Genomic DNA, 23401 nt, shown 5'->3' on the forward strand with positions numbered 1-23401 from the left:
CGCATTAAATTCTGTTGCCATGACTTCCAGTTCTATATCGTTGACAAAGGTTCCGTACATATAATATAACAAATAATAGCTAATTTAGGCACTAGAGTGCAAAATTACAAATAAGAACAACTTCATCAGAAAAGGTATAAAACTTAATACAAAAAAAAATCAGAAAAACTAATCTACCCGCGAGAAACTATGAAAAATTGAAAGGAAAAAAAAGGGGGGAAAGGGGGAAATTATAAATTTAAAAGAGAGTACTTATCAGCCGTTTACAAAAGCAAATCTTATACTATAAATCAACCAACAGGGAGGCCTTCAATAAAAAACTCCAAGCCTCCAAAACAAATTAAGATCAATTGTAGTTCTCTATAGATAAAGTTATACAGAAGTAAAGTAAATTACACAAGTAAAGTCTAAAAGTCCGCAGGGAAACATTAAACTTAAATCATCTATTTAGGAAAAACGCACCAAGTCCAGGGAGAGATTAACTAGAGCACTTAGAATCTCAATAGTTAATGTCTGAATTATTCAAGTAAAGTCTAAGTTCGGAAAAAAGAACTTTGCTTCGAAAAGTACTTATCAGCCATTTTAGAAAGTCAGACCGGTTCCGAAGAAGTCAAGATGGCTGGAAGATTTCCAACAAACAACTCAGCCTCCTTCACTGATTTATATTCTCCAGTAATAAGCGTAATTCGAAGATCGGCTGGATTACGAAGGAAAGGTCTGAATCCACGATCAAAAAGCACTTTCATTACGCCTTTAAACTCAGCACGCATCTTCAGAACCTGGGGGGCATAATCTTCCACAAAACGAATGACCGTATTTTGAAAAGCAAAAGTATCTCTGCAGCGTGCCTCCATAATCAAACGGTTTTTCACCTGGTATCGATGAAAGCATAAAATAATTGGCCGTTGACGGGAACCCAAAATTGTGCGAGGAACATAAATCCTGTGAGCCCTTTCTAGCTCAGGTGGAGTTGGAAGAAATTCTTTCCCGAAAATCTCAGAGAAAAGAAGAGAAAAATTCAACGGAAGAGCCCTTTTCGGTGGCCTCTGGCAAACTGAGAATTCGCAGATTGCAGTGTCTGCTCCGATTTTCGAGATCCACCATTTTGGAAGTAAGTTTACTGTTTTCCTCTGCTTGGTTGGAGCAGAAAGTTTCGAGATGTTGAACACGGCGTTCTAAATCTTCAGAGGTTAGGTCGATGCGAGATAAATGTTCAGCATGGTCATCCACTCTGGCATTAATCTGATCCAATTTTGATTCCAGCTGATTGATAGAAGTTCTAAATTCAGTTTTGATATCTGTTAAAGTATCTTGTTGATGTTGTTCCAAAATAGCGAGAATCTCAGCTGACAGAGCCGTGGAAGTTTCTTTTTTCCAGATTTTAGTATCTTTTGTAGCCATTGAGATAGATGTATTTGCAGGCAAATAAAAGAAAACTAATAAAATAACAAACTAAGGTTTAAAAAGGGAGACATATAGTGCAAAGATAGGAAGAATAATGGAGCAAAAGTTTGAAGCGACTAAACAATCGCCATCTTACCGGAAGTCCCCGACATATGATTAAAGAGGCATGCTGTACATAATAACAAGAGGTTACCTGGAGAGAGCATAAGTCCACCTAAAGACCAAAGAGGAAACTGATACCTGGAGCTGGAGGAAAGGGCAAAGTACTAGACAAGTACATTGCAGTGTACACAGGTGTGTAGTTTAAATTGGCATCATGGATGGATTGGCTTGCTCCTGTGGTGTACTGTTCTACAACATACTCTATAAACACAATAACACTGACGATAAAACACTCAAAAAGGCCACTTAGACCGTGTCAACATTCACATATCTCTACAACGAAACTCACTAAAGTAAACAAACACACTGGGGTAAAGGAACAATTAATACTTCCATTCACAAACTTACCGAGTCACTGACATGGGGACAGAGATCAACCAGCTTACTCCCATCACTGGTAGTCATTGAGCACCTGCAAACAGGAACAGATCATTTAGCAGAATAGATTCATTCAGCCATATGCACATTGGATAATTTCCTTATCAATCAAATGTAGGGGATACTAAGAAAACACAAGAAACATGTGGTTCATTGGGGAAGAATTTTTGCACAAGCCAAAGGTCGTAGGTTTGAAGTCCACTTTAACTTTAAAAATTCAAACTCGTTCTCCACATTGATTCTCAGGATAGCACTGAGGTGAAGTTGTACACTCAGAGTTAGCACCTTCCAATTGTCTGCCTTTTCTGGTACACACAAAAATCCTGTCAAAATCAAAAGGAAGATTTCTCCAGTGTTCTGAAAATATGATGCAGTTGACCTGGTTACTTATCTCATTGCTCTTTCTGGGATAGCTTGCTATGCTGGACCAACAGAAATTAAAAATGCATTTTATGTCTTGTAATGGAAACTTCGAAATAGATCTAGAAATATTATATCATAAACTAGACAATGGGGTGGCCCGTTGGGGCACCCTTTGAGAGAAGGGTAGTGCAATCTGATGTTGACCAGAATGAACATTAAATTTTCCAGAATGCTATTGGTATCGCTTTACTTTGGAAGTTGAAGAAAACCTCAGTTTATTAAAGGAGAACGACGCATAGCAAGGCAAATATAGCTCCTCCTCGTTTAACGCAGGACACTTGATGGCATCATTTCTGGTGGATCTGCCGCCCTTGTGCCTCTCGGTGTCATTCTGGAAACGTGTAGTCCTTTAATTCGCCATCTCTTCATCTCTTCTGCTGTTTATTCTTTGTCTCTGATCTTGGAGACGTGCATTTCTTTGCTCCTGTGTCTCTTCCTCTCTCCTCCTCCTGTGCCTGCTTTTGTCATTCTGGAGACGTGCAGCCCTTTCATCCCCTGTCGCATCATCTCTTCTGCTGTTTGTTGTTTGTCTCTGATCCTGGAGACGTGCATTTCTCAGCTCCTTTGTCTCTTCCTCTCTCCTCCTCCTGTGCCAGTTGTTGTCATTTTGGAGACATGCATGCCTCTCCTCCTCTGTCTCTTCTCTCATCTTTTTTGTCCAGGGGTCTTTTGACTCTTTGATCCAGGAGTCGTGTGGCCCTGGCCTCATCCGATTCTTGTTCTCTCCCTCTCCTTACTGCTTCCTGACGACATATGACATCATCTCTTGACCATTATGTCCCCCTTCTCTTTCCACATGGCATAATTAGGCTCACATCTTTTTTACCCTAATGCTGGATAGAAGATACAAAGCAGTTAACACCAAAGCCTCCAGGATGCTGATTATTCTTGATGATGTGGTTGGTGCTCTCTTAAATGGACGTGATACAGTCACTGCTGTCCTTTGACTGCAGCAAAGGGTTTGATGGGTGTTTTGAAGAACGTCATTACAATAAGATGTGTAATTATCTCTTATTGATGGGTGGCAGTTAGATCTGTCCCAATCCTGCACATCTGATGGAGATCAGCAGTATGTGACTGCTCGAAATAGAGCTGCCCTGCTCTTTTGCTCCAGTTGATTCACTGCTGTGAGAATCATGAGTAGCTTCTGAGGCTGGTCATGCACATGTGTCATGGTTTCCATCATGGCTGACATCGGCTCTTGGGTGAAAGTGGGGCTGTTGATTTTGGCGAGAGAGCAATTTTATATGAATATATATATATTTTATATGAATTTTATATGAATATATATATATTCACAAACAGAGCATGAGAGTTTTAGTAGTATAGCGATAAATTGCTTAAGCATTCTTTGTTGCTTATAATTATGGATCTGTGTAAAATTACATGAATTACACATGTTAAGACACTACCATGTGATAATTACGCACCTCGCATGGAGTAAACACGGTTAGACTGACATTTCAGACTCCCATGTCTTCCATTGAATTAGTTTAATGTTTTGAAGATATAAAACATAATTATAAAGTACTTACCCACTTTCACCATTTCACCTGTCAGTTCACCTTGTCCCCTTTGATCAGTGACCCAAGCACTTCCTTTCAAATACAGCAGCAATTTAATGCTTCCCATTGTTTCAACAATGGAGAAGAAATGCAGACTGGATTAACACTGAGGAATTTCTCAATTCAATGCATCAGGTAAAGAGCCCAGATGCTTGGACCTTTAATTCCCCATTTGAACCACTGCCTTTTAGCCCTTGCATTCCTCTAACAAAGTCAATACAAGCTCAAAATTTATCTTCAAACTTTGAATGCTATAACACTCGAATGAACATTAAATTTAGAAGAATGCGGGGATCTCAGTGAAACCTACCAAATTCTGAAAGGACCAGATAGCGTGGATGTGGAGAGGATATTTCCTGTGAGGGGGTGGTATCCAGAGTGAGAGGGCACTGCCTCAGAATTGAGGGCTGACCCTTTAGAACAGAGGTAAGGAGGGATTTTGTATTTAGCCAGAGAGTAGTAAATCTGTGGAACGCTCTGCCACAGACTGTGGTGGAGGTAAAGTCTGTGCAAATACTTAAGGAAATTGATTGTTTCCTGATTAGTCAGGGTGTCAAAGGATAATGGCAAGAAGGCAGGTATATGGGATTGAGTGGGATCCGGGATCAGTCATGATGGAACAGTGGAGCAGACTCAATGGGCTGAATGGACTAATTTGCTCCTATGTCATATTGCCTTATAGTCTAAATTCAACAACTTTAGGCAACCAGTTTTTCCAATTTCCCCCAGAAAAAGCCATTTCTGATTAAAGGTAATAATGTAGCGGTGTGCTACATGCAGCGCTAAAATAATGACACGGAGTCGGTAAACTGCAGTTAAAGATGATTTTATTCGAACTTCACAGCCTTGCTTTAAAGCCTCCCTGATCCCGTCCTCCCCGGGCGCGGATGCTGTAGGGGACACGTACTCACAATCCCGCGCAGGCTTTTCCCTTTGTTGGTGAAGCAGACCTGGCGCCCTTTTGGGACTGGCCTTTGTGCCGGCGCGCTGGCTATTTGTGAGCCGGTTCGAGTGCGCTAGGAAGAGGGTCGCCACATAACCTCCCCCCCAAGTCCACAGGGGCCGGTTTGAGTCGGTCCACTGTGAAAACCTCCGCTCTCCCCCCAATGTCCAGCACGAACGTGGACCCGTTGTTCCTGAGCACTGTAAACGGCCCCTCGTAGGGCCATTGCAGCGGTGGCCGATGCCCGCCCCTTCGTACAAACACAAACTTACAGTTCTGCAGGTTGGGTTCTGCCCATGCTGCGAAGTGGGTATGGGGGCCAGGTCACCGAGCCTCTCACGTAATCTGCCCAGGACTGCTGCGGGTTCTTCCTCTTGCCCCCTTGGGGCTGGTATGAACTCCCCGGGGACAACCGTGCGCCGTACACCAACTCGGCCAATGAGATCGTGCAGATCGTCTTTGGGCGCCGTGCAGATGCCGAGTAGGATCCAGGGAAGCTCGTCCACCCAGTTAGCTCCTCTCAGGCGGGCCTTAAGAGCCGACTTTAGGTGACGGTGGAAATGCTCCACCAGGCTGCTTAACTGTGGGTGGTAGGCAGTGGTGTGGTGCAGCTGTGTCCCCAAAAGGCTGGCCATAGCTGACCACAGGCTGGAGGTGAACTGGGCACCTCTGTCGGAAGTAATGTGGGCCGATACACCAAAGCGGGACACCCAGGTGGCGATCAGTGCCTGGGCACAAGATTCGGAGGTGGTGTCAGTGAGCGGGATCGCCTCTGGCCATCTGGTGAACCGGTCCATGATAGTCAGGAGGTGCCGCGCTCCGCGCAACACTAGCAGGGGGCCCATGATATCCACATGAACATGGTCGAAACGCCGGTGGGTGGGGCGGAATTGCTGCGGCAGAGCTTTGGTGTGCCGCTGCACCTTGGCCGTCTGGCAGTGCATGCACGTTCTGGCCCATTCACTGACCTGCTTGCGGAGTCCGTGCCAAACGAACCCGCTGGAGACCATCTGGACGGTTGTCCCGATGGAGGGGTGCGCTGTTATGAATGGAGTCGAAAACGCGTTGCCGCCAAGATGCCAGGACGACGGGACGAGGCTGGCCGGTGGCGACGTCACAGAGTAGGGTTCTCTCACCTAGGCCTACGGGGAGGTCCTGGAGCTGCAAACCGGAGACTGCGGTTCTGTAACTCGAGATATCCTCGTCTGCCTGCTGTGCCTCTGCCAGCGTCTCAAAAGTCTACCCCTTGGGAAAGGGCATGAATGTTAGGGCGTCCGCCACAACATTGTCCTTACCCGAGACGTGCTGGACACCCGTCGTGTGTTCAGAGATGTAGGACAGATGGTGCTGCTGGCAGGACGACCAGGGATCGGACACCTTCGTGAACGTAAAGGTAAGCGGCTTGTGGTCCGTGAACGCGGTGAAGGGCCTACCTTCTAAGAAGTACCTGAAATGCCGGATTGCCAGGTATAGCGCCAACAGTTCCCGGTCGAACGCACTGTATTTGAGCTCGGGTAGCTGCAGGTGTTCGCTGAAAAACGCCAGGGGTTGCTAGCAATCTGCGATGAGTTGCTCCAGTACTCCACCGACTGCCGTGTTAGATGCGTCCACTGTGAGGGCGGTAGGGACGTCCATTCTGGGGTGCACTAGCACCGCGGCATTTGCCAAGGCTTCTTTCGTTTTAATGAAAGCGGTGGTGGACTCCTCGCCCCAGGTAATGTCCTTGCCCAGACCCGGCAGCAGGGCGAACTGGGGGCGCATGATTCGGGCAGCTGAAGGGAGGAAGCAGTGGTAGAAATTGACCATACCTATGAATTCCTGTAGGCCTTTGATTGTGGTGGGTTGGGGGAAATGGCGGACCGCATCTACCTTAGCGGGCAGAGGGGTCGTTCCATCTTTAGTAATCCTGTGGCCCGGGAAGTCGATGGTGTCGAGCCCGAACTGGCATTTGGCCGGGTTGATTGTCAGACCGTACTCACTCAGTCGGGCGTAGAGTTGATGGAGGTGGGACAGATGCTCCTGACGACTGCTGCTGGCTATGAGGATGTCGTCCAAATAGATGAATGCGAAGTCCAGGTCGCGTCCCACCGCGTCCATTAACCGCTGGAATGTCTGTGCGGCATTCTTCAGGCCGAACGGCATGCGGAGGAACTTGAAAAGGCCGAACGGGGTGATGAGAGCCGTTTTGGGGACGTCGTCTGGATGCATCGGGATTTGATGGTATCCCCGGACAAGGTCTACCTTGGAGAAGATCCGTGCGCCATGCAAGTTTGCTGCAAAGTCCTGAATGTGCGGCACAGGGTAGCGGTCCGGTGTGGTAGCCTCATTCAGCCTGCGGTAGTCGCCACATGGTCTCCAGCACCCTGTTGCTTTGGGCACTATGTGCAGGGGGAAGGCCCATGGGCTGTCGGACCGCCGGATGATCCCCAATTCTTACATCCTCTTGAAATCCTCCTTCGCCAGTCGGAGTTTGTCCGGGGGAAGCCGCCGAGCACGGGTGTGGAGGGGTGGTCCCTGGGTCAGGATGTGGTGCTATACGGCGTGTCAGGGCATGGCTGCCGTGGTGCCAGAACCGATGGGAAATCCGCCAGGACTCTGGTGAAGTCGTTGTCGGACAGGGTGATGGAGTCTAGGTGTGGGACTGGCAACTGGGCTTCTCCCAGGAAGAACGTCTCGGCGTGGACCAGACTCTGCCTCGGCGGGTCGACCAGCAGGCTGTGTGCCTGCAAAAAATCCGCACCCAGAAGCGGTTGGGCTACGACGGCCAGTGTGAAGTCCCACGTGAACTGGCTGGAGCCGAACTGTAGCTGCACCGTACGGGTGCCATAGGTCCTTACCGTGCTGCTGTTCATGGCCTTCGGGGTGGACCCGGTGCCCTGTTGCGTCGTAACTCGTCGGAGGTAAGACGCTGATCTCAGCACCAGTGTCGACCAAAAAACGGCATCCCGACCTCTTGTCCCACACATACAGGAGGCTATCCCGATGGCCAGCTGCCGTAGCCATCAGCGGAGGCTGGCCCTGGTGTTTCCCAGGAACTTGCAGGGCGGGCTACAGTGGCTGGCTTCTGTGCCCCACCGCTGGTGGTAGGAACACCATTGTTCGTTGGGCTCCTCACCCCTGCCTCTGGGGTTAGCGGGCTCTGTGGCTGGGCCTGGTCTGGTTTGCTGCTGGGAGCGTGGCCTGGTGATCTGTGCGATGGACGCCCCACTCACCTTCTTGGCGTTCCACAGTAAGTCTGCCCGGGCTGCCACCTTCCGGGGGTCGCTGAAATCCGCATTGGACAGCAGCAGGCGTATGTCCTCGGGCAGCTGCTCCAGGAATGCCTGCTCAAACATGAGGCAGGGTTTGTGTCCGCCGGCCAGAGACAACATCTCATTCATTAAAGCCATCCAGGTGCAGTAAACGGGCAGCCCGCTTGCGCCGTGAGAGTCCAAAAGTCCTTATGAGCAGGGCTTTGAATTCCGTGTACTTGCCGTCCGCTGGGGGAGACTGTACGAACTCCTCAACCTGGGCCGCTGTGTCCTGGTCGAGGGAGCTCACCACGTAGTAGTAATGTGTATCCTCTGAGGTTATCTGCCGAACGTGGAATTGGGCTTCTGCTTGCTGGAACCATAGGTGAGGTCGCAGTGTCCAGAAGCTTGGCAGTTTCAACGAAACCGCATGAACAGATGTGGCGTCGGTCATCTCCGGTCCAAAAATTGTTTGGACCGTCGGGGTCACCAATTGTAGCGGTGTGCTGCATGCAGCGCTAAAATAACGACACGGAGTTGGTAAACTGCAGTTAAAGATGATTTTATTGTATCTTCACAACCTTGCTTTAAAGTCTCCCTGATCCCGCCCTCCCCGGGCGCAGATGCTGTAGGGGACACGTACTCACAATCCCGCGCAGGCTTTTCCCTTTGTTGGTGAAGCAGACCTGGTGCCCTTTTGGGACTGGCCTTTGTGCCGGCGCGCTGGCTACTTGTGAGTCGGTTCGAGTGCGCTAGGAAGTGAGTCGCCACAATAACATAAAAGTTTCACTGACACTGTAACCTGCTTAGTGCTTCCAATGTTTAAATGTCGACCTCCAACAATTCATGAATAAACTCTTCTCTGGCTTATAACCAATATTTTGATGACAAACTCTGTCATTTTCAAGAGATGATGCCTGAGCATGTCTAGTCCAGTGGTATTTATACCCCCACAGTCTGTCCCTCCTGATTGGTTAGATCTCACCTAACCAGGTTTCTGCTCTCAAACCTTATTTACAATTGGATTCTAGTTCTTACTTAGAGCAAGACCTTTGTCTTTGTTAAAATTCTTTTCCTCTAGTTTTATTTCAATGGCTTTCTTTACCAGGTGGTCGCAAAAGCTATTGCTGTGGTACAGTAGTTTTGTGCTGCCAAAATCAATCCCATGGCCACTGGGAATGCAATGTTCTGCTACTGCCAATTTCTCTGGGCTACCCAAAAGGGTACACCACCTGTGCTCCTTGATGCAGGTTTCTACTGTGCATCCAGTCTGGCTGATATATGCTGCTCCGCATTCACAGGGAATCCTGTAAAAGCCAACTGGCCTGAGTCCCCGGTCATCTTTGACATGCATAAGCTGCGATTTGAGTTTCCTTCTGGGTTTGGGGATGCTATTAATCAAAAATTTCTTCAGGTTCCTGCCGATCCTCCCAGAAACCATGGGAATATAGGGAAGACAAAGTAACCAAATAGGAAGGCCAGGATAATTAGGAGAGCAAGAAGGGGCCATGAGAAGGCCTTGGCGGGCAGAATTAAGAAACACCCCAAGGCATTCTACAAGTATACGAAGAGCAAGAGGGTAAGACATAAAAGAATAGGACCAATCAAGTGTGGCAGTGGGAAAGTGTATATGGAACCGGAGGAAATTGCGGAGGTACTTAATGAATACTTTACTTCAGTATTCACTATGAAAAAGGATCTTAGTGATTGTAGCAATGACTTGCAGCAGTCTGAAAAGCTTGAGCATGTAGATATTAAGAAAGAGGATGTGCTGGAGCTTTTGGAAAGCCTCAACTTGGATAGGTCGCCGGGACCGGACAAAATGTACCCCAAACTACTGTGGGAGGTGAGGGAGGAGATTGCTGAGCCTCTGGCGATGATCTTTGCATCATCAATGGGAATGGGAGAGGTTCCGGAGGATTGGAGGGTTGCAGATGTTGTTCCTTTAAACAAGAAAGGGAGTAGAGGTAGCCCAGGAAATTATAGACCAGTGAATCTTACTTCAGTGGTTGGTAAGTTGATGGAGAAAATCCTGAGAGGCAGGATTTATGAACATTTGGAGAGGTATACTATGATTAGGAGTAGTCAACATGGCTTTGTCAAGGTCAGGTTGTGCCTTACAAGCCAGACTGAATTTTTTGAGGATGTGACTAAACACATTAATGAAGGAAGAGCAGTAGATGTAATGTATATGGATTTCAGCAAGGCATTTGATAAAAATACCCCATGCAAGGCTTATTGAGAAAGTAAGGAGGCATGGGATCCAAGGGGACATTGCTTTGTGGATCCAGAACTGGCTTGCCCACAGAAGGCAAAGAGTGGTTGTAGACGGGTCATGTTCTGTATGGAGGTCGGTCACCAGTGGAGTGCCTCAGGGATCTGTTCTGGGACCCTTACTTTTCATGATTTTTATAAATGACCTGGATGAGGAAGTGGAGGGATAGGTGAGTAAGTTTGTTGATGACACAAAGGTTGGAGGTGTTGTGGATAGTGTGGAGGGCTGTCAGAGCTTCAGCGGGACATTGATAGGATGTAAAACTGGGTTGAGAAGTGGCAGATGGAGTTCAACCCAGATAAGTGTGAAGTGGTTTATTCTGGTAGGTCAAATATGATGGTAGAATATAGTAAGACTCTTGGCAGTGTGGAGGATCAGAGGGATCTTGGGGTCCAAGTCCATAGCACGCTCAAAGCATCTGTACAGGTTGACTCTGTGGTTAAGTAGGCATACAGTGTATTGGCCTTCATCAATTGAATTTAGGAGCCGAGAGGTAATGTTACTGCACTATAGGACCCTTGTCAGACCCTACTTGGAGTACTGTGCTCAGTTCTAGTCGCCTCACTACAGGAAGGTTGTGGAAGCCATAGAAAGGGCGCAGAGGAGATTTACAAGGATGCCGCCTAGACTGGGGAGCATGCCATATATAACCATATAACAATTACAGCACGGAAAGAGGCCATCTTGGCCCTTCTAGTCCGTGCTGAACGCTTACTCTCACCTAGTCCCACTGACCCGCACTCAACCCATAACCCTCCATTCCTTTCCTTTCCATATACCTATTCAATTTTACTTTAACTGACAATACTGAAGCTGCCTCTACCACTTCTACTGGAAGCTCGGTCCATACAACTACCACTCTCTAAGTAAAGAAATTCCCCCTCCTGTTACCCTTAAACTTTTGCCCCCAACTCTCAATTCATATCCTCTTGTTTGAATCTCCCCTACTCTCAATGGAAAAGGCCTATCCACATCAATTCTATCTATTCCCCTCATAATTTTAAATACCTCTATCAACCTTCTGCGCTCCAAAGAATAAAGACCTAACTTGTTCAATCTTTCCCTGTAACTTAGGTGCTGAAACCCAGGTACATTCTAGTAAATCTCCTCTGTACTCTCTCTATTTTGTTGACATCTTTCCTAAAAATCGGTTACCAGAACTATACACAATACTCCAAATTCAGCCTTACCAATGCCTTGTACAATTTTAACATTACATCCTGTTATGCCTGTGCACCCCCTCCTTTTTGAGAATCGCAAGATCACTATTAAGTCAGGGCAGGAGACCCAGGAAATGAGAGAGAGACATTTGGAATGTCCTGGCCCCAGCAATACAAAGCCACGGAAAAGGTCATTGTCTCTTGGAGACGGAATTGTGTATTGAGTACTATGCTTCGTGGAAGCCCCCAGGCAACGTGGGCTGGTTGGGGGATGGCATCATTCCACCCTGAGTGACATCTGAGACCCCGTGAGTGGGGATAAAAGAGGGTCTGGGGAACAGCCCCTTTAGACGCACCAGAAGAAACGCTAGAACTCCTGTAACAGCGTAATAGCGAAAGCCGGTGGAAAAGCCCACGTGCGTCGTTTTCCATTTGCCTCGGAATTGGTGGGTCTTGCCACGGAAGAACGGCTTTAGCTAACACAAAGGGGAAATCAGCCCCCACCGACTCTCGAAGGATTGACATCATAAAAGGAATGGGCAAGTTTAAACTCTCTCTCCCTGCAGTTTGAATGAACTTGAGTGACTTTTATATTTCCATCGGACAATGCATTATCCCCTAGACAACGACAGAGCTATTTCTTATTATTATTATACCCGCGCTTTTAGATTTAGTATTGACGATGTATATTATCTGTATGCTTGCATTGATATTATTTTTGTGTATTTCATCAATAAATACTGTTAAAAATAGTACCATCAGACTTCAATGGACCTCTCTATCTTTGCTGGTAAGTGACCCAGTTACGGGGTACGTAACAATTGGTGTTCTCGTCTCGAGATTTGACACCAAATTGGGAGGTCAGTGAATCGGGTGTGTAAGTTCAAACTTGGATCTGGTTACGCGGGTAGCCAGACGGGAAACCAGCAAAGATGGACGTGGATGAATTTATAGAAAACCCGACTCTACAGGCGCTAGAGGCGGCCACCAAATCGGACTTGATAAATCTGGCGAAAGGGCTAAACCTCGCAGAGGTGAGGTTGTCCATGAAAAAGTGGGAGGTGCGAAGGGCAATAACTCAGTATTATATTGGGAAGAATGGGTTTGCAGCTGAGGTATTGGAAAATATCCCTGAAAAGGTACCAGCTAGTGGGACTGCTCAGTTAGAGTTGGAGAAATTAAGGTTGGAACATACAATTAAGTTAAAGCAGCTGAGAAGGAGAAAGAAAGCCGAGAAAGAGAAAGAAAGGGCCGACAAACAAAGGGAGCATGCGCTCCAGCTAAAGGAGTTAGAGGTGAAATGGGAGCATGAGCTCCAGCTAAAGGCGTTAGAGGTGAAAAGGGAGCAGGACAGGGCTGAGAAACAAAGGGAGCATGAAATTCAGTTAAAACAGCTGGAAGCAGCTGAAAAGGAGAGAGAGAGGGCCGAAAAAGAGAGGGAGAGAGCCGAGAAAGAAAAGGAAAGAGCCGAGAAGGAGAGGGAGGCAGAGAAACAGAGGAAACATGACTTGGAGATGGAAAAGTTAAGGCAAGAGCAAAGAGATCAAGGGTCAGACCAAGAGGAGCGGTTTAACGTTAGTCGGAAGTTGAGGTTAGTACCTCTGTTCGAGGAGACAGATGTTGATAGTTATTTCTTGCTTTTTGAGAAGGTGGCAGTGAATCAGAAGTGGCCCAGAGATCAGTGGGTGGCGCTGTTACAAAGTGTGTTAAAAGGGAAGGCACAACGAGCATATACGGCGTTGTCCATGGAGGAGGAAGAGGCGGAGAGTTATGACAAAGTAAAAGCGGCCATTCTCCGGAGTTATGAATTGGTACCTGAAGCGTATAGACAAAAGTTCAGAAATTTAAAGAAAGGGTGGAATCAGACGTATACCGAGTTTGCCTATGAGAAGGGTGTGCTCTTGGACCGTTGGTGTACAGCAGAAATAGTGGAAGAGGATTTTTGGCGTCTCAGGGAGTTAATTCTGATTGAAGAATTTAAAGGTTGTGTTTCGGAGGATATCTGGATGTATTTGAATGAGAAGCCGAATAAGTCCATCTCCGAATTTGCTAGGTTCGCAGATGAATATGTCCTAACCCACAAGACAAAGTTTTCCTCAAATAAAAGTTCCCAGAGAGACTGTGGGAACGATAGAGAAAGCCCGCCAGCTGAGGCAGAGGTCCCGCCGGGAGCTAGTGGTAAGTTTGAGGGGGAAAGGCAAGACGGCCAGAGATTTCCGGGCTTGACCTGTTTTAATTGTGGAAAGGAGGGACATATTGCATCTAGGTGCTTTGCTCTGAGGAAGGAGACAGGAAAAGGGAAAGCAGCAGTCCCTATTGGATGTGCCGTGGTAATCAGTAAATCGACAAGAGAGCCCCGGGTAGACAGAGTACGAGAAGGATCTGAGACTTGTATGTCAAACAGAACCGTGTCTGTGAGGGAGGGAGACACACCAGTTCCAGTACAGACCTGGAGAGACACGGGGGCTGAACTATCATTGATTAGCAGTAAGGTACTGGATTTTGGTCGCAAGACGGGAATGGTAGTTGTGAAAGGAATAGGAAAAGGGACTGAAATGGTGCCCTTGCATAGGATCATTATGGATTGTGAGCTGGTATCTGGACCAGTTGAAATAGGAGTGCGATCAGAATTCCCGAGAACTGACGCGGACGTCCTTCTTGGTAACGATTTAGCCGGTGGTAAGGTTTGGTCAGCAATGACGCTGATGAGCCAGCCAGTGAGCATTTGAAGATCTATCCCGCATGCGCAGTCACTCGCAGCATGTCGAGAAAGGCAGCTGAGACAGAGAGCAGTTTAAATCAGGCCAGTATCGATTTGGCCGAGACATTTTTACCAACCCTGTACCAGGAGGGTGGGAAAACGGAGAATAGGAAAGTGAAAGAGAGTAAGAGAGAGGAGGTAGACCTGCCCTTAGCGAGGAGAAAAGTTCTAGAGGCACGAAATAAAGAGGAGAAACAGATAAAGCTGTTAAAAGGTCCAGAGTTGGACATGGATGATCTGTCTGGTTTGGCAGAACTGTTTGAAGAAGTGGAAAATTCTAAAGGTGTCCCCGATAATGAAATGAGGGCAGTCCTAGATGAAAAGGATGTCCTTACCTTGAAGAAGTCTGCTGGGTCGGCAGATGAGGTTGTTTCAGCCCGCGGGGTTGAGTTTACTCTGGAAGGGAGTTGCCCAGAGAGTAGCTGGGAGAATCAGGGGAATTTAGAATTTGGATCGGGTATGGATATTGAAAGCCTGGAAGAGGCAAATGTCCCGTTTGAGTGTGTCCACGATGTGGATGCACATGGTACTGAACCTAGTAATGGAGCTCAGAAAAAGTCTGAGGTATTTGATTCAGTTGAAAAGGAATGCAGTCCTTGTGGGTCAGATGGACTAGGTTCAGTGAAGAAAGGGTTAACCTTGGTAATAGTGGGAAGTGAGAGTTCCCAGGTGTTTGTGCTTGAAGGTGTGTTCAAAGTTAATGAGATCAAAGGTGGGGAGATGAAAATAATTATTGAAGGAAAAGGGAAATATGTAGTTCCCAAATTGAATGAAGAAAATTTAAAGGCTGGACTGATATCAGAAGCAACAACCAGGCTACAGCGACAATGGCTTGGTACCACAAAGCCTGTGAATCAATTACAGGTTGAGTTGGAAGGTAAAGGGGTCCCACACGCTATTGTTATTCCAGAGTGTGGTGTGAAAAGGCAGAATTTGAAATGCTGTTTGAACAAAGAGTTTAAACTGAAAACTAATAGCCTGAAGGGTCCCGAAGAGAAAACTAGCAACTTGCGTAAAATTGGGTGGAAATTCAGCAGATGGTCTAAGTTGGGAACACATTGTTGATAAAGTAACTCCTATGGACGGAACGGACGAAAGCCTATTTCGCCAGGGTGCACAAGCTCCCCATGTGGGAATTAACCGGAAAAGAGGCGAGGGTTAATGGGGACGCCATTTTTAAATAGCAGAAGCCGGTTTTAAGGGATTTCGACAAAGCAAGTGAGTAATAAAAGACAACCCACATAGAAGCCTGCCTGTTGAGTTTGAAAGCAACATAAAGATCAGTATTTGCATGAATTTTTGTAGTATACCCGTAAGTTAAGATCACAACTCTTTAGTTTTGTTTGCTAAAGAAAAATAAGACCTAAAAATAGGTGGTTATTAAATTGGAGTCTGATGCTACAAGACTTTAGTAAGGTACAAGATGTTAAGATATTAAAGGAAGTGACAATGCAATCGGTAACCATCTAGATACTGAATTGAATGTATAAGTGTATTACTCTGTAGAAAAAAAAACTTTGGTATTGTGTATTACGTCGTTTTTTTCCAATGGTAAAAAACGCGTTGAAGAAAGGGGGTGTTATGCCTGTGCCCCCCCCTCCTTTTTGAGAATCGCAAGATCACTATTAAGTCAGGGCAGGAGACCCAGGAAATGAGAGAGAGACATTTGGAATGTCCTGGCCCCAGCAATACAAAGCCACGGAAAAGGTCATTGTCTCTTGGAGACGGAATTGTGTATTGAGTACTATGCTTCGTGGAAGCCCCCAGGCAACGTGGGCTGGTTGGGGGATGGCATCATTCCACCCTGAGTGACATCTGAGACCCCGTGAGTGGGGATAAAAGAGGGTCTGGGGAACAGCCCCTTTAGACGCACCAGAAGAAACGCTAGAACTCCTGTAACAGCGTAATAGTGAAAGCCGGTGGAAAAGCCCACGTGCGTCCTTTTCCATTTGCCTCGGAATTGGTGGGTCTTGCCACGGAAGAACGGCTTTAGCTAACACAAAGGGGAAATCAGCCCCCACTGACTCTCGAAGGATTGACATCATAAAAGGAATGGGCAAGTTTAAACTCTCTCTCCCTGCAGTTTGAATGAACTTGAGTGACTTTTATATTTCCATCGGACAATGCATTATCCCCTAGACAACGACAGAGCTATTTCTTATTGATTATTATTATACCCACGCTTTTAGATTTAGTATTGATGACGTATATTATCTGTATGTTTGCATTGATATTATTTTTGTGTATTTCATCAATAAATACTGTTAAAAATAGTACCATCAGACTTCAACGGACCTCTCTATCTTTGCTGGTAAGTGACCCAGTTATGGGGTATGTAACAATCCCAAATCCTATACTCAATGCTCTGATTTATAAAGGCCAACATACCAAAAGCTTTCTTCACCACCTTATCCACATGAGATTCCACCTTCAAGGAACTATGCACCATTATTCCTAGATCACTCTGTTCTACTGCATTCTTCAATGCCCTACCATTTACCATGTATGTCCTATTTGGATTATTCCTACCAAAATGTGGCACCTCACACTTATCAGCATTAAACTCCATCTGCCATCTTTCAGCCCACTCTTCTAACTGGCCTAAATCTCTCTGCAAACTTTGAAAACCTACTTCATTATCCACACCACCACCTACCTTAGTATCATCTGCATACTTATTAATCCAGTTTACCACCCCATCATCCAGATCATTAATGTATATGACAAACAACATTGGACCTATTACAGATCCCTGAGGCATACCACTAGTCACCGGCCTCCAACCTGACAAACAGTTACCCACCATTACTCTCTGGCATCTCCCATCCAACCTCTGTTGAATCCATTTTACCACTTCAATATTAATACCTAACAATTGAACCTTCCTAAATAACCTTCCATGCGGAACCTTGTCAAAGGCCTTACTGAAGTCCATATAGACAACATCCACTGCTTTACCCTCGTCAACTTACCTCGTAACCTCTTAAAAAAAAATTCAATACGATTTGTCAAAGATGACCTTCCACGCACAAATCCATGTTCACTGGTCCTAACGAGAGGGGGAGGGGGAGTGAGAGCGCGCGTGCGTGCGTGCGTGTGTGTGTGTGTGTATAAAATACACACACACACCCCTTATGAGAATAGGTTGAGTGAACTCTGCCTCTTTTCCTTGGAGCAAAGGAGGATGAGTGGTGACCTGATAGAGGTGTATAAGATGATGAGAGGCATTGAGTGTGTGGATAGTCAAAAGGCTTTTTCCCAGGGCTGAAACGGTTGCCATGAGGACACAGGTTTAAGGTACTGGGGAGTAGGTACAGAGGAGATGTCAGGGGTAGGTTTTTTTTACTCATAGAATGGTGAGTGTGTGGAATGGGCTGCCAGCAACGGTGGTGGAGGCGGATATGATAGGGTCTTTTAAGAGGCTTTTAGATAGGCATATGGAGCTTAGTAAAATAGAGGGCTGTAGGTAACCCTAGTAGTTTCTAAGGTAGGGATGTGTTTGGCACAACTTTGTGGGCTGAAGGGCCTGTATTGTGCTGTAGGTTTTCTATGTCTCTATGGGGATATAAATACCACCAGAATAGACATGCCCAAGCATTAACCCTGAAGAAGCTGGCAGCTTGTTATCGAAAACTTGGTTACAAATGATACCCATACCCGGCTGGAAGCCTGAGAAGTGTTTATTCGTCATACACACCAGGAAAGCACAAGATCCTTTGTCAAGGATTCCTGCATAAACACATCCAGTTTCCCATGAATACCAACTTTCAGTTGGGCTTTTCTCTTGCCCCCTCCCACCCCCACAGTACATAGGTTACATTCCATCTGCCATACCTTTCCCCATGTAAAAAAAATCCCTTCTGAAGTACCTCTGCAACTTCCAAGTCCAAAATACCACTTTGCTTTGACTCAGCAGACAAAATATATTATACTTGATTTCTCTTATGATTGAGGTATCAGAGCTTAGAACTGACCAATATTTGCTACTTAAGCAGGGCCAAAATACAATGTAGATCTTGTATAGTCCCATTTGATACACACATTTAGAATTGAAACAATACCTGGCTCCATTTGATAGCTTCAGGATCAGCTGGGCAACCATGTTGTCAACCTTCCCTAGCCAACAATCAAAGGCAATATAGTCTCCATAGACAAATGGCTAAAAAAAATTCAAATATGGCAGTTACTTTTAAATAATTGCTATACTGTGGTATTAATGCCGACGTATAAATAAAGCAATAGCTAAGCACCCATTTACAGAAATAATTTACAGAGTCATTGTCACACAGAAGTACATGTCTAGAAACAATTAGATCTGCAGCTTAGCTTTTGCTGAGGGGACAAAAATTTGCATGAACTGGTGAAAGAGCACTGATCTTGGGACTGGGTCTTTCTGCTCAACATCACGTCATACTGTGGTCGGAGTGAAGTAGCAAATCGACAGCAAGCTGTAAACTCCACTTGATCATATAACAAATTTTAGTTCTCCAAAGTTCTGAAAGCAGAAAGTGGCAAATTCCAAACAATCTGAAATGACATTTACACTAACATGGAAATTAAGAGCAAAGAAAGGAGGTTAGGCATGTTCAACTGAATGAGAAATGGGAAAAATTTCAAAAGATGACAGGCACTTCTATCATATTTAGCGGAGCCAGCCGAGCTCGGGATCCGCCGCCCGCAGTGTTTCTGTTCCATTGACGAGAAGCGATCGCAATTGAAAGTAAAGTGGAAATAATAAAGCGTTTGGAAAGAGGTGAAACGCCATCGGTCATTGGAAAAGCATTAGGCTACAGTCGGCCAACGATCGGAACAATATTAAAGGATAACGGATAAAGTGAGAATAATGGAGCATGTGAAAGCATCTGAAATATATACTAAGACAAACGTTTGACTAACTGATGCTAAATAATACTGGATGTACTTGTTCCGACTTACGTACAAATTTGATTTAAAGACGGACTCAGGAACGGAACTCGTATGTAACCCGGGGACTGTCTATATAGTATATATTTTACCTTTCTATGCATATAAAACACTTAAGAAATGTATGTATTCCAATAATTAAACCACTGCGTTGCTTAGTAATAATTGTAGCCTTCATCGGGGCAGGGCAGTCGGGGCAGCTATCACATGCTCCATTATTCTCACTTTATCCGTTATGCTTTAAAATTGTTCCAATCGTTGACCGACTGTAGCCTAAATGCTTTTCCAATGACCGATGGCGTTTCACCTCTTTCCAAACACTTCATTACTTCCACTTTATTTTCAATCGCGATGGCTTCGCGTCAATGGAACAAAAAACACTGTGGGCGGTGGGTCCCGAGCTCCGCTGGGTCCTAAGCGCCACCGCACTGAGACAGGTTAAATGGGATAAGTGGGGGCTGTGCTGGGTTTGGGTATTTGATCCTCCACAATATTCCGCATAGGAATTTAAACTGGAGGTGGCAGTGTCTTTTTTTACGAGGTCGAGTTGTGAGCGCGACATCAACCCGGCACGGATGGTATGGGAGTCACTGGATCAACATCAACCTGGCAAGGGAGTGGTCTGTTACTGGGTCGAACTGTTTTCGATCCCGGCGCTGATCTCACTGCGCCACCAAGCGACCGGAACGGGAGGGGTGGGAGTGCGGGGTCAGGGCGAATCTTGCTAAGAAAAATTTAAGCCAAATAAAAAGTTACACACTCAACACAGTGTCAATGGCAACGACTTAAAATGGCGGATGGCGTCGCGATTTGACTTAAAATGGCAGGGGGCGTTCTCCTTCCTCGGTTCATAAGTATGAGTTGTCTGTAAGTCGGGCGTTCGTAACTCCAGGACTACCTGTATTTTTCTGTTGTCAGTCGAAAAAAGTCACATTAAATCCACTGTGAATCGATGTCGTAAAACAAAACATGAAACTTCCAAGGGGTGGTGAATACTTTTTATAGGTTCTGTATTATTACACATTGACAAATACCTTTTTGCACACATTTATTTAAAGTGAAAGGCTGTTCCACATATCAGAAAGGTCAAAAATCCAGAAAAGGAGTTTCTAAAAAGCAGTGGGAATAAAAATCCATTCGAAAAGTATCACATTGTATGATGAATTACCGTATTATGTACTGTATAAAATAATACATTAGCAGGGTAACAGTAATTTCAATCACATACCCAAATATGCTGCAAGTCTCTGCTGTTGACAGGGTGAAGAATGTAATTTGTACCCAGAATCTTCAAGGTGCACTCCATATTCACATCAATCACTGTTCCACACTGATTATCCTACATAGATTGAAATCCAATAATCACATTTTTATTAATACAAAAAGATAAACCCAGCAGTTACAGCCAGTTTAAGCTCAGATGAAACAGATTCAGTCAGCAATAAACAAAGACAAAAGTAAGGGTCATTTGAATGAGCATACATTAAGTGACAGCAGAGGTTAATGACAAATTATATCTAATCTAACCGAATACTTTAGACAAAATATCAGACGCTTGATGAGGACCACATGATTTATGTTTCTCATGGTGAATATCAGTGCATTAGGGATGCAGAACCAAAAAGGGTAACAAATACAGTACTCAGTGTTATATCTCAATGCACAGAGTATAAGAAATAAGGAGGATGATCCTGTTTTATTATTACAGATTGTCAGGTATGATGTTGTGGCCATCACTGAACCGTGGCTGAAGGATGGCTGTAGTTGGGAGCTGAATGTCCAAGGTTACACATTGTATCAGAGGGATAGGAAGGTAAGCAGAGGTGATAGCATGGCTCTACTGGTAAAGAATGGGATCAAATCAGTAGAAAGATGTGACAGAGGATTGGAAAATGTTGTATCCTTGTGGGATGTGTTAAGAAACTGCAAATGTAAAATGACCTGAATGGCATTTATATACAGGCATCCCAACAGGCTGGGATGTGGATGACAGATTACAATGGGAAATAGAAAAGGAGTGTTAAAAGATCAATGTTATAATAGTCATGAGAGATTTTAACATGTGGGTCGATTGGGAAAATCAAGTTGGTAATGGATCTCAAGAGAGTTTGTTGAATGCCCGCAAGATGGCTTTTTAAGGGCAGTTTGCTGGTGAGCCTACTAGGGGATCGGATATAGTGGGTTGGGCATTATGTATGAACCGGAGGTGATTAGGGAGCTCAAGGTAAAAGAACCCTGAGGGAACAGTAATCACAGTATGATTGAGCTTAACTTGAAATTTGATAGAGAACATAATGTCTGACGTAGAAATATCTCAGTGGAGTAAAGGAAATTACTGGTATGAGAGAGCTTGCCAAAGTAAGTTGGAAGGAGATGCTGGCAGAGATGACAGCGGAGCAGCAATGGCTTGAGTTTCTGGGAAAAATTGAAGAAGGTGAAGGATAGATGGCAAAGTAGTCCGCAAGAGGTTGTTCAGGATTCCATGAGAGATTGTGATTTAAAAAAAAAACATTGTTCCTTTGAACACACAATGCTAGCACTCACAGTAGTGGGCAGTGACCAAGCAGACCCATTAGTAATCTCTGTCAGCCCAGTATGGCAGTACGCAATACGATTTGTTTATTTGGTTGAGTCCATTCTCAGTTTTTAAACACAAGATAGGGCAAGCTGTTGATAATTGGTTAGTACTGTATTGCATGGAAGGGAGGTCAGTGGGCTGATGGAACAATAAAAGCATTTCCCAAGCCTTGAATGGACTCAAACATTTTTATATTTTATTAACCCCTTTGTCTTACAGACATGTTTGATGATCCATGTGGCGATTTTTGAATTACAATCTTCTGAGTAATTTCACTGCACTAGTGCTATAAAAAAAAACACAAAAAAGTCTGTTTTTACAATGAATGCTACTTATTAATGGGTTTTATATGGAATGGTGATCCAAGTTGTCCCAATTCATTGCGCCTAGACTGTGGCAAACTATTTACAAATGCAGCAATGGTTCCAGCAAAATTGAAAAGACAACTACAAATCACAGCCATATGACTCTTAAAAGTGCTGATTATTTTAAACAGCCATTGGAAAAACAAAACAGTGAAGCTTTTGTTAATATAATCACAGTCAGTAAAAGCACCAGGGAAGCAAGTTATTTAGTAGCAGAAATTATTACGCAGAAACGGAAAAGTCACACAGTTGGTGAGAACTCAGTAATGCCAGCATGTAAAATTATAGTGCATAGATTGCTAGGTCAAGATGCAGTATGAGAAAGTGAAAAGGTTTCACACACGATGATAATGACTGGTTCTTCACTTGCAAAGATCAGGAGGGAAGAAGAGCACTCAGGAGCGATGGCATGATTGTTGATGACCGTAGAGGGCAATTCTGCATCTGAAGACGTTGGAGCAGTAGGGTTGTGGGAGCAGCCAGGATGTGGGCGCTTAGGTAGTAGGATCCTTCCTGCAACTCCTCTTCTGGATTCTTCAAAATTCTTGGCTGTGCTGTAGATCAACAGTCTCTGTGACAACACTGCTGTTGCCACTTGTTGACCTCAATATTTACCTGAGAGAACTATTGCTTAAGTTGGTCTTTGTACCTCTTATGCAGAGCACCACGATCTCTCTTGTCCTGAGAGAGCTCTCTGTAGAGTACTGCATTTGGAAACCTGGAGTTGTCTATATGAAACATATGGCCTGGCCAGCAGAGCTGCCTGACCAGTAAACTGGCTTCAATGGTTGGAAGTTGAGCCATCTCTAGGACCTTGTTGTTGGAGACATGATCCAGCCAGCTGATGGAAGAGCTCGAGCAATCAGATTTGTTTGCAGTACAAGACCTGGGCTTTGGAGCCGTATAGCAGTGTTGTGATGACAGCAGCCCTGTACACCTGGAATTTTGTGGAATTTGCTGATGATACAAAGACAGGAAGTGGAATGGGTAACAATGAGGAAACAGGGAGCCTGCAGAGAGACTTAGCTTAGGGGAAAGGGTAAAGTGGCAAATGAAATACAAGGTTGGAAAGTATATGGTCATTCACAAGACCAGATTCACACGAGTGATGTCAGGAATGAAAGGGTTACAGTATGAGGAACGTCCCACAGCTCTTGCACTATATTCCCTGGAGTTCAGGAGAATGTTGGGGTGGGGTTCTCATAGAAACATTCCAAATGTTAAAAGGCCTGAA

General features: G+C 45.2%; 1 protein-coding gene across 2 annotated transcripts in view; it reads right to left on the reverse strand.

Annotated features, from left to right (window-relative positions):
* The window catches only part of LOC132379854 ((E3-independent) E2 ubiquitin-conjugating enzyme UBE2O), a 186588-nt gene that overhangs the window by 129910 nt on the left and 33277 nt on the right, over positions 1–23401 (reverse strand). For both annotated transcript variants that reach the window (XM_059948119.1, XM_059948117.1), the window contains exons 3-5: positions 20453–20563; positions 18363–18460; positions 1915–1978 (exon numbers count right to left, since the gene is read on the reverse strand). In XM_059948119.1, the coding sequence (XP_059804102.1) occupies positions 1915–1978; positions 18363–18460; positions 20453–20563 (273 nt within the window). The remainder of the gene's footprint in view (positions 1–1914; positions 1979–18362; positions 18461–20452; positions 20564–23401) is intronic.

This window comes from Hypanus sabinus, chromosome 23 (assembly GCF_030144855.1).
Source record: "Hypanus sabinus isolate sHypSab1 chromosome 23, sHypSab1.hap1, whole genome shotgun sequence".
NCBI lineage: Eukaryota > Metazoa > Chordata > Chondrichthyes > Myliobatiformes > Dasyatidae > Hypanus > Hypanus sabinus.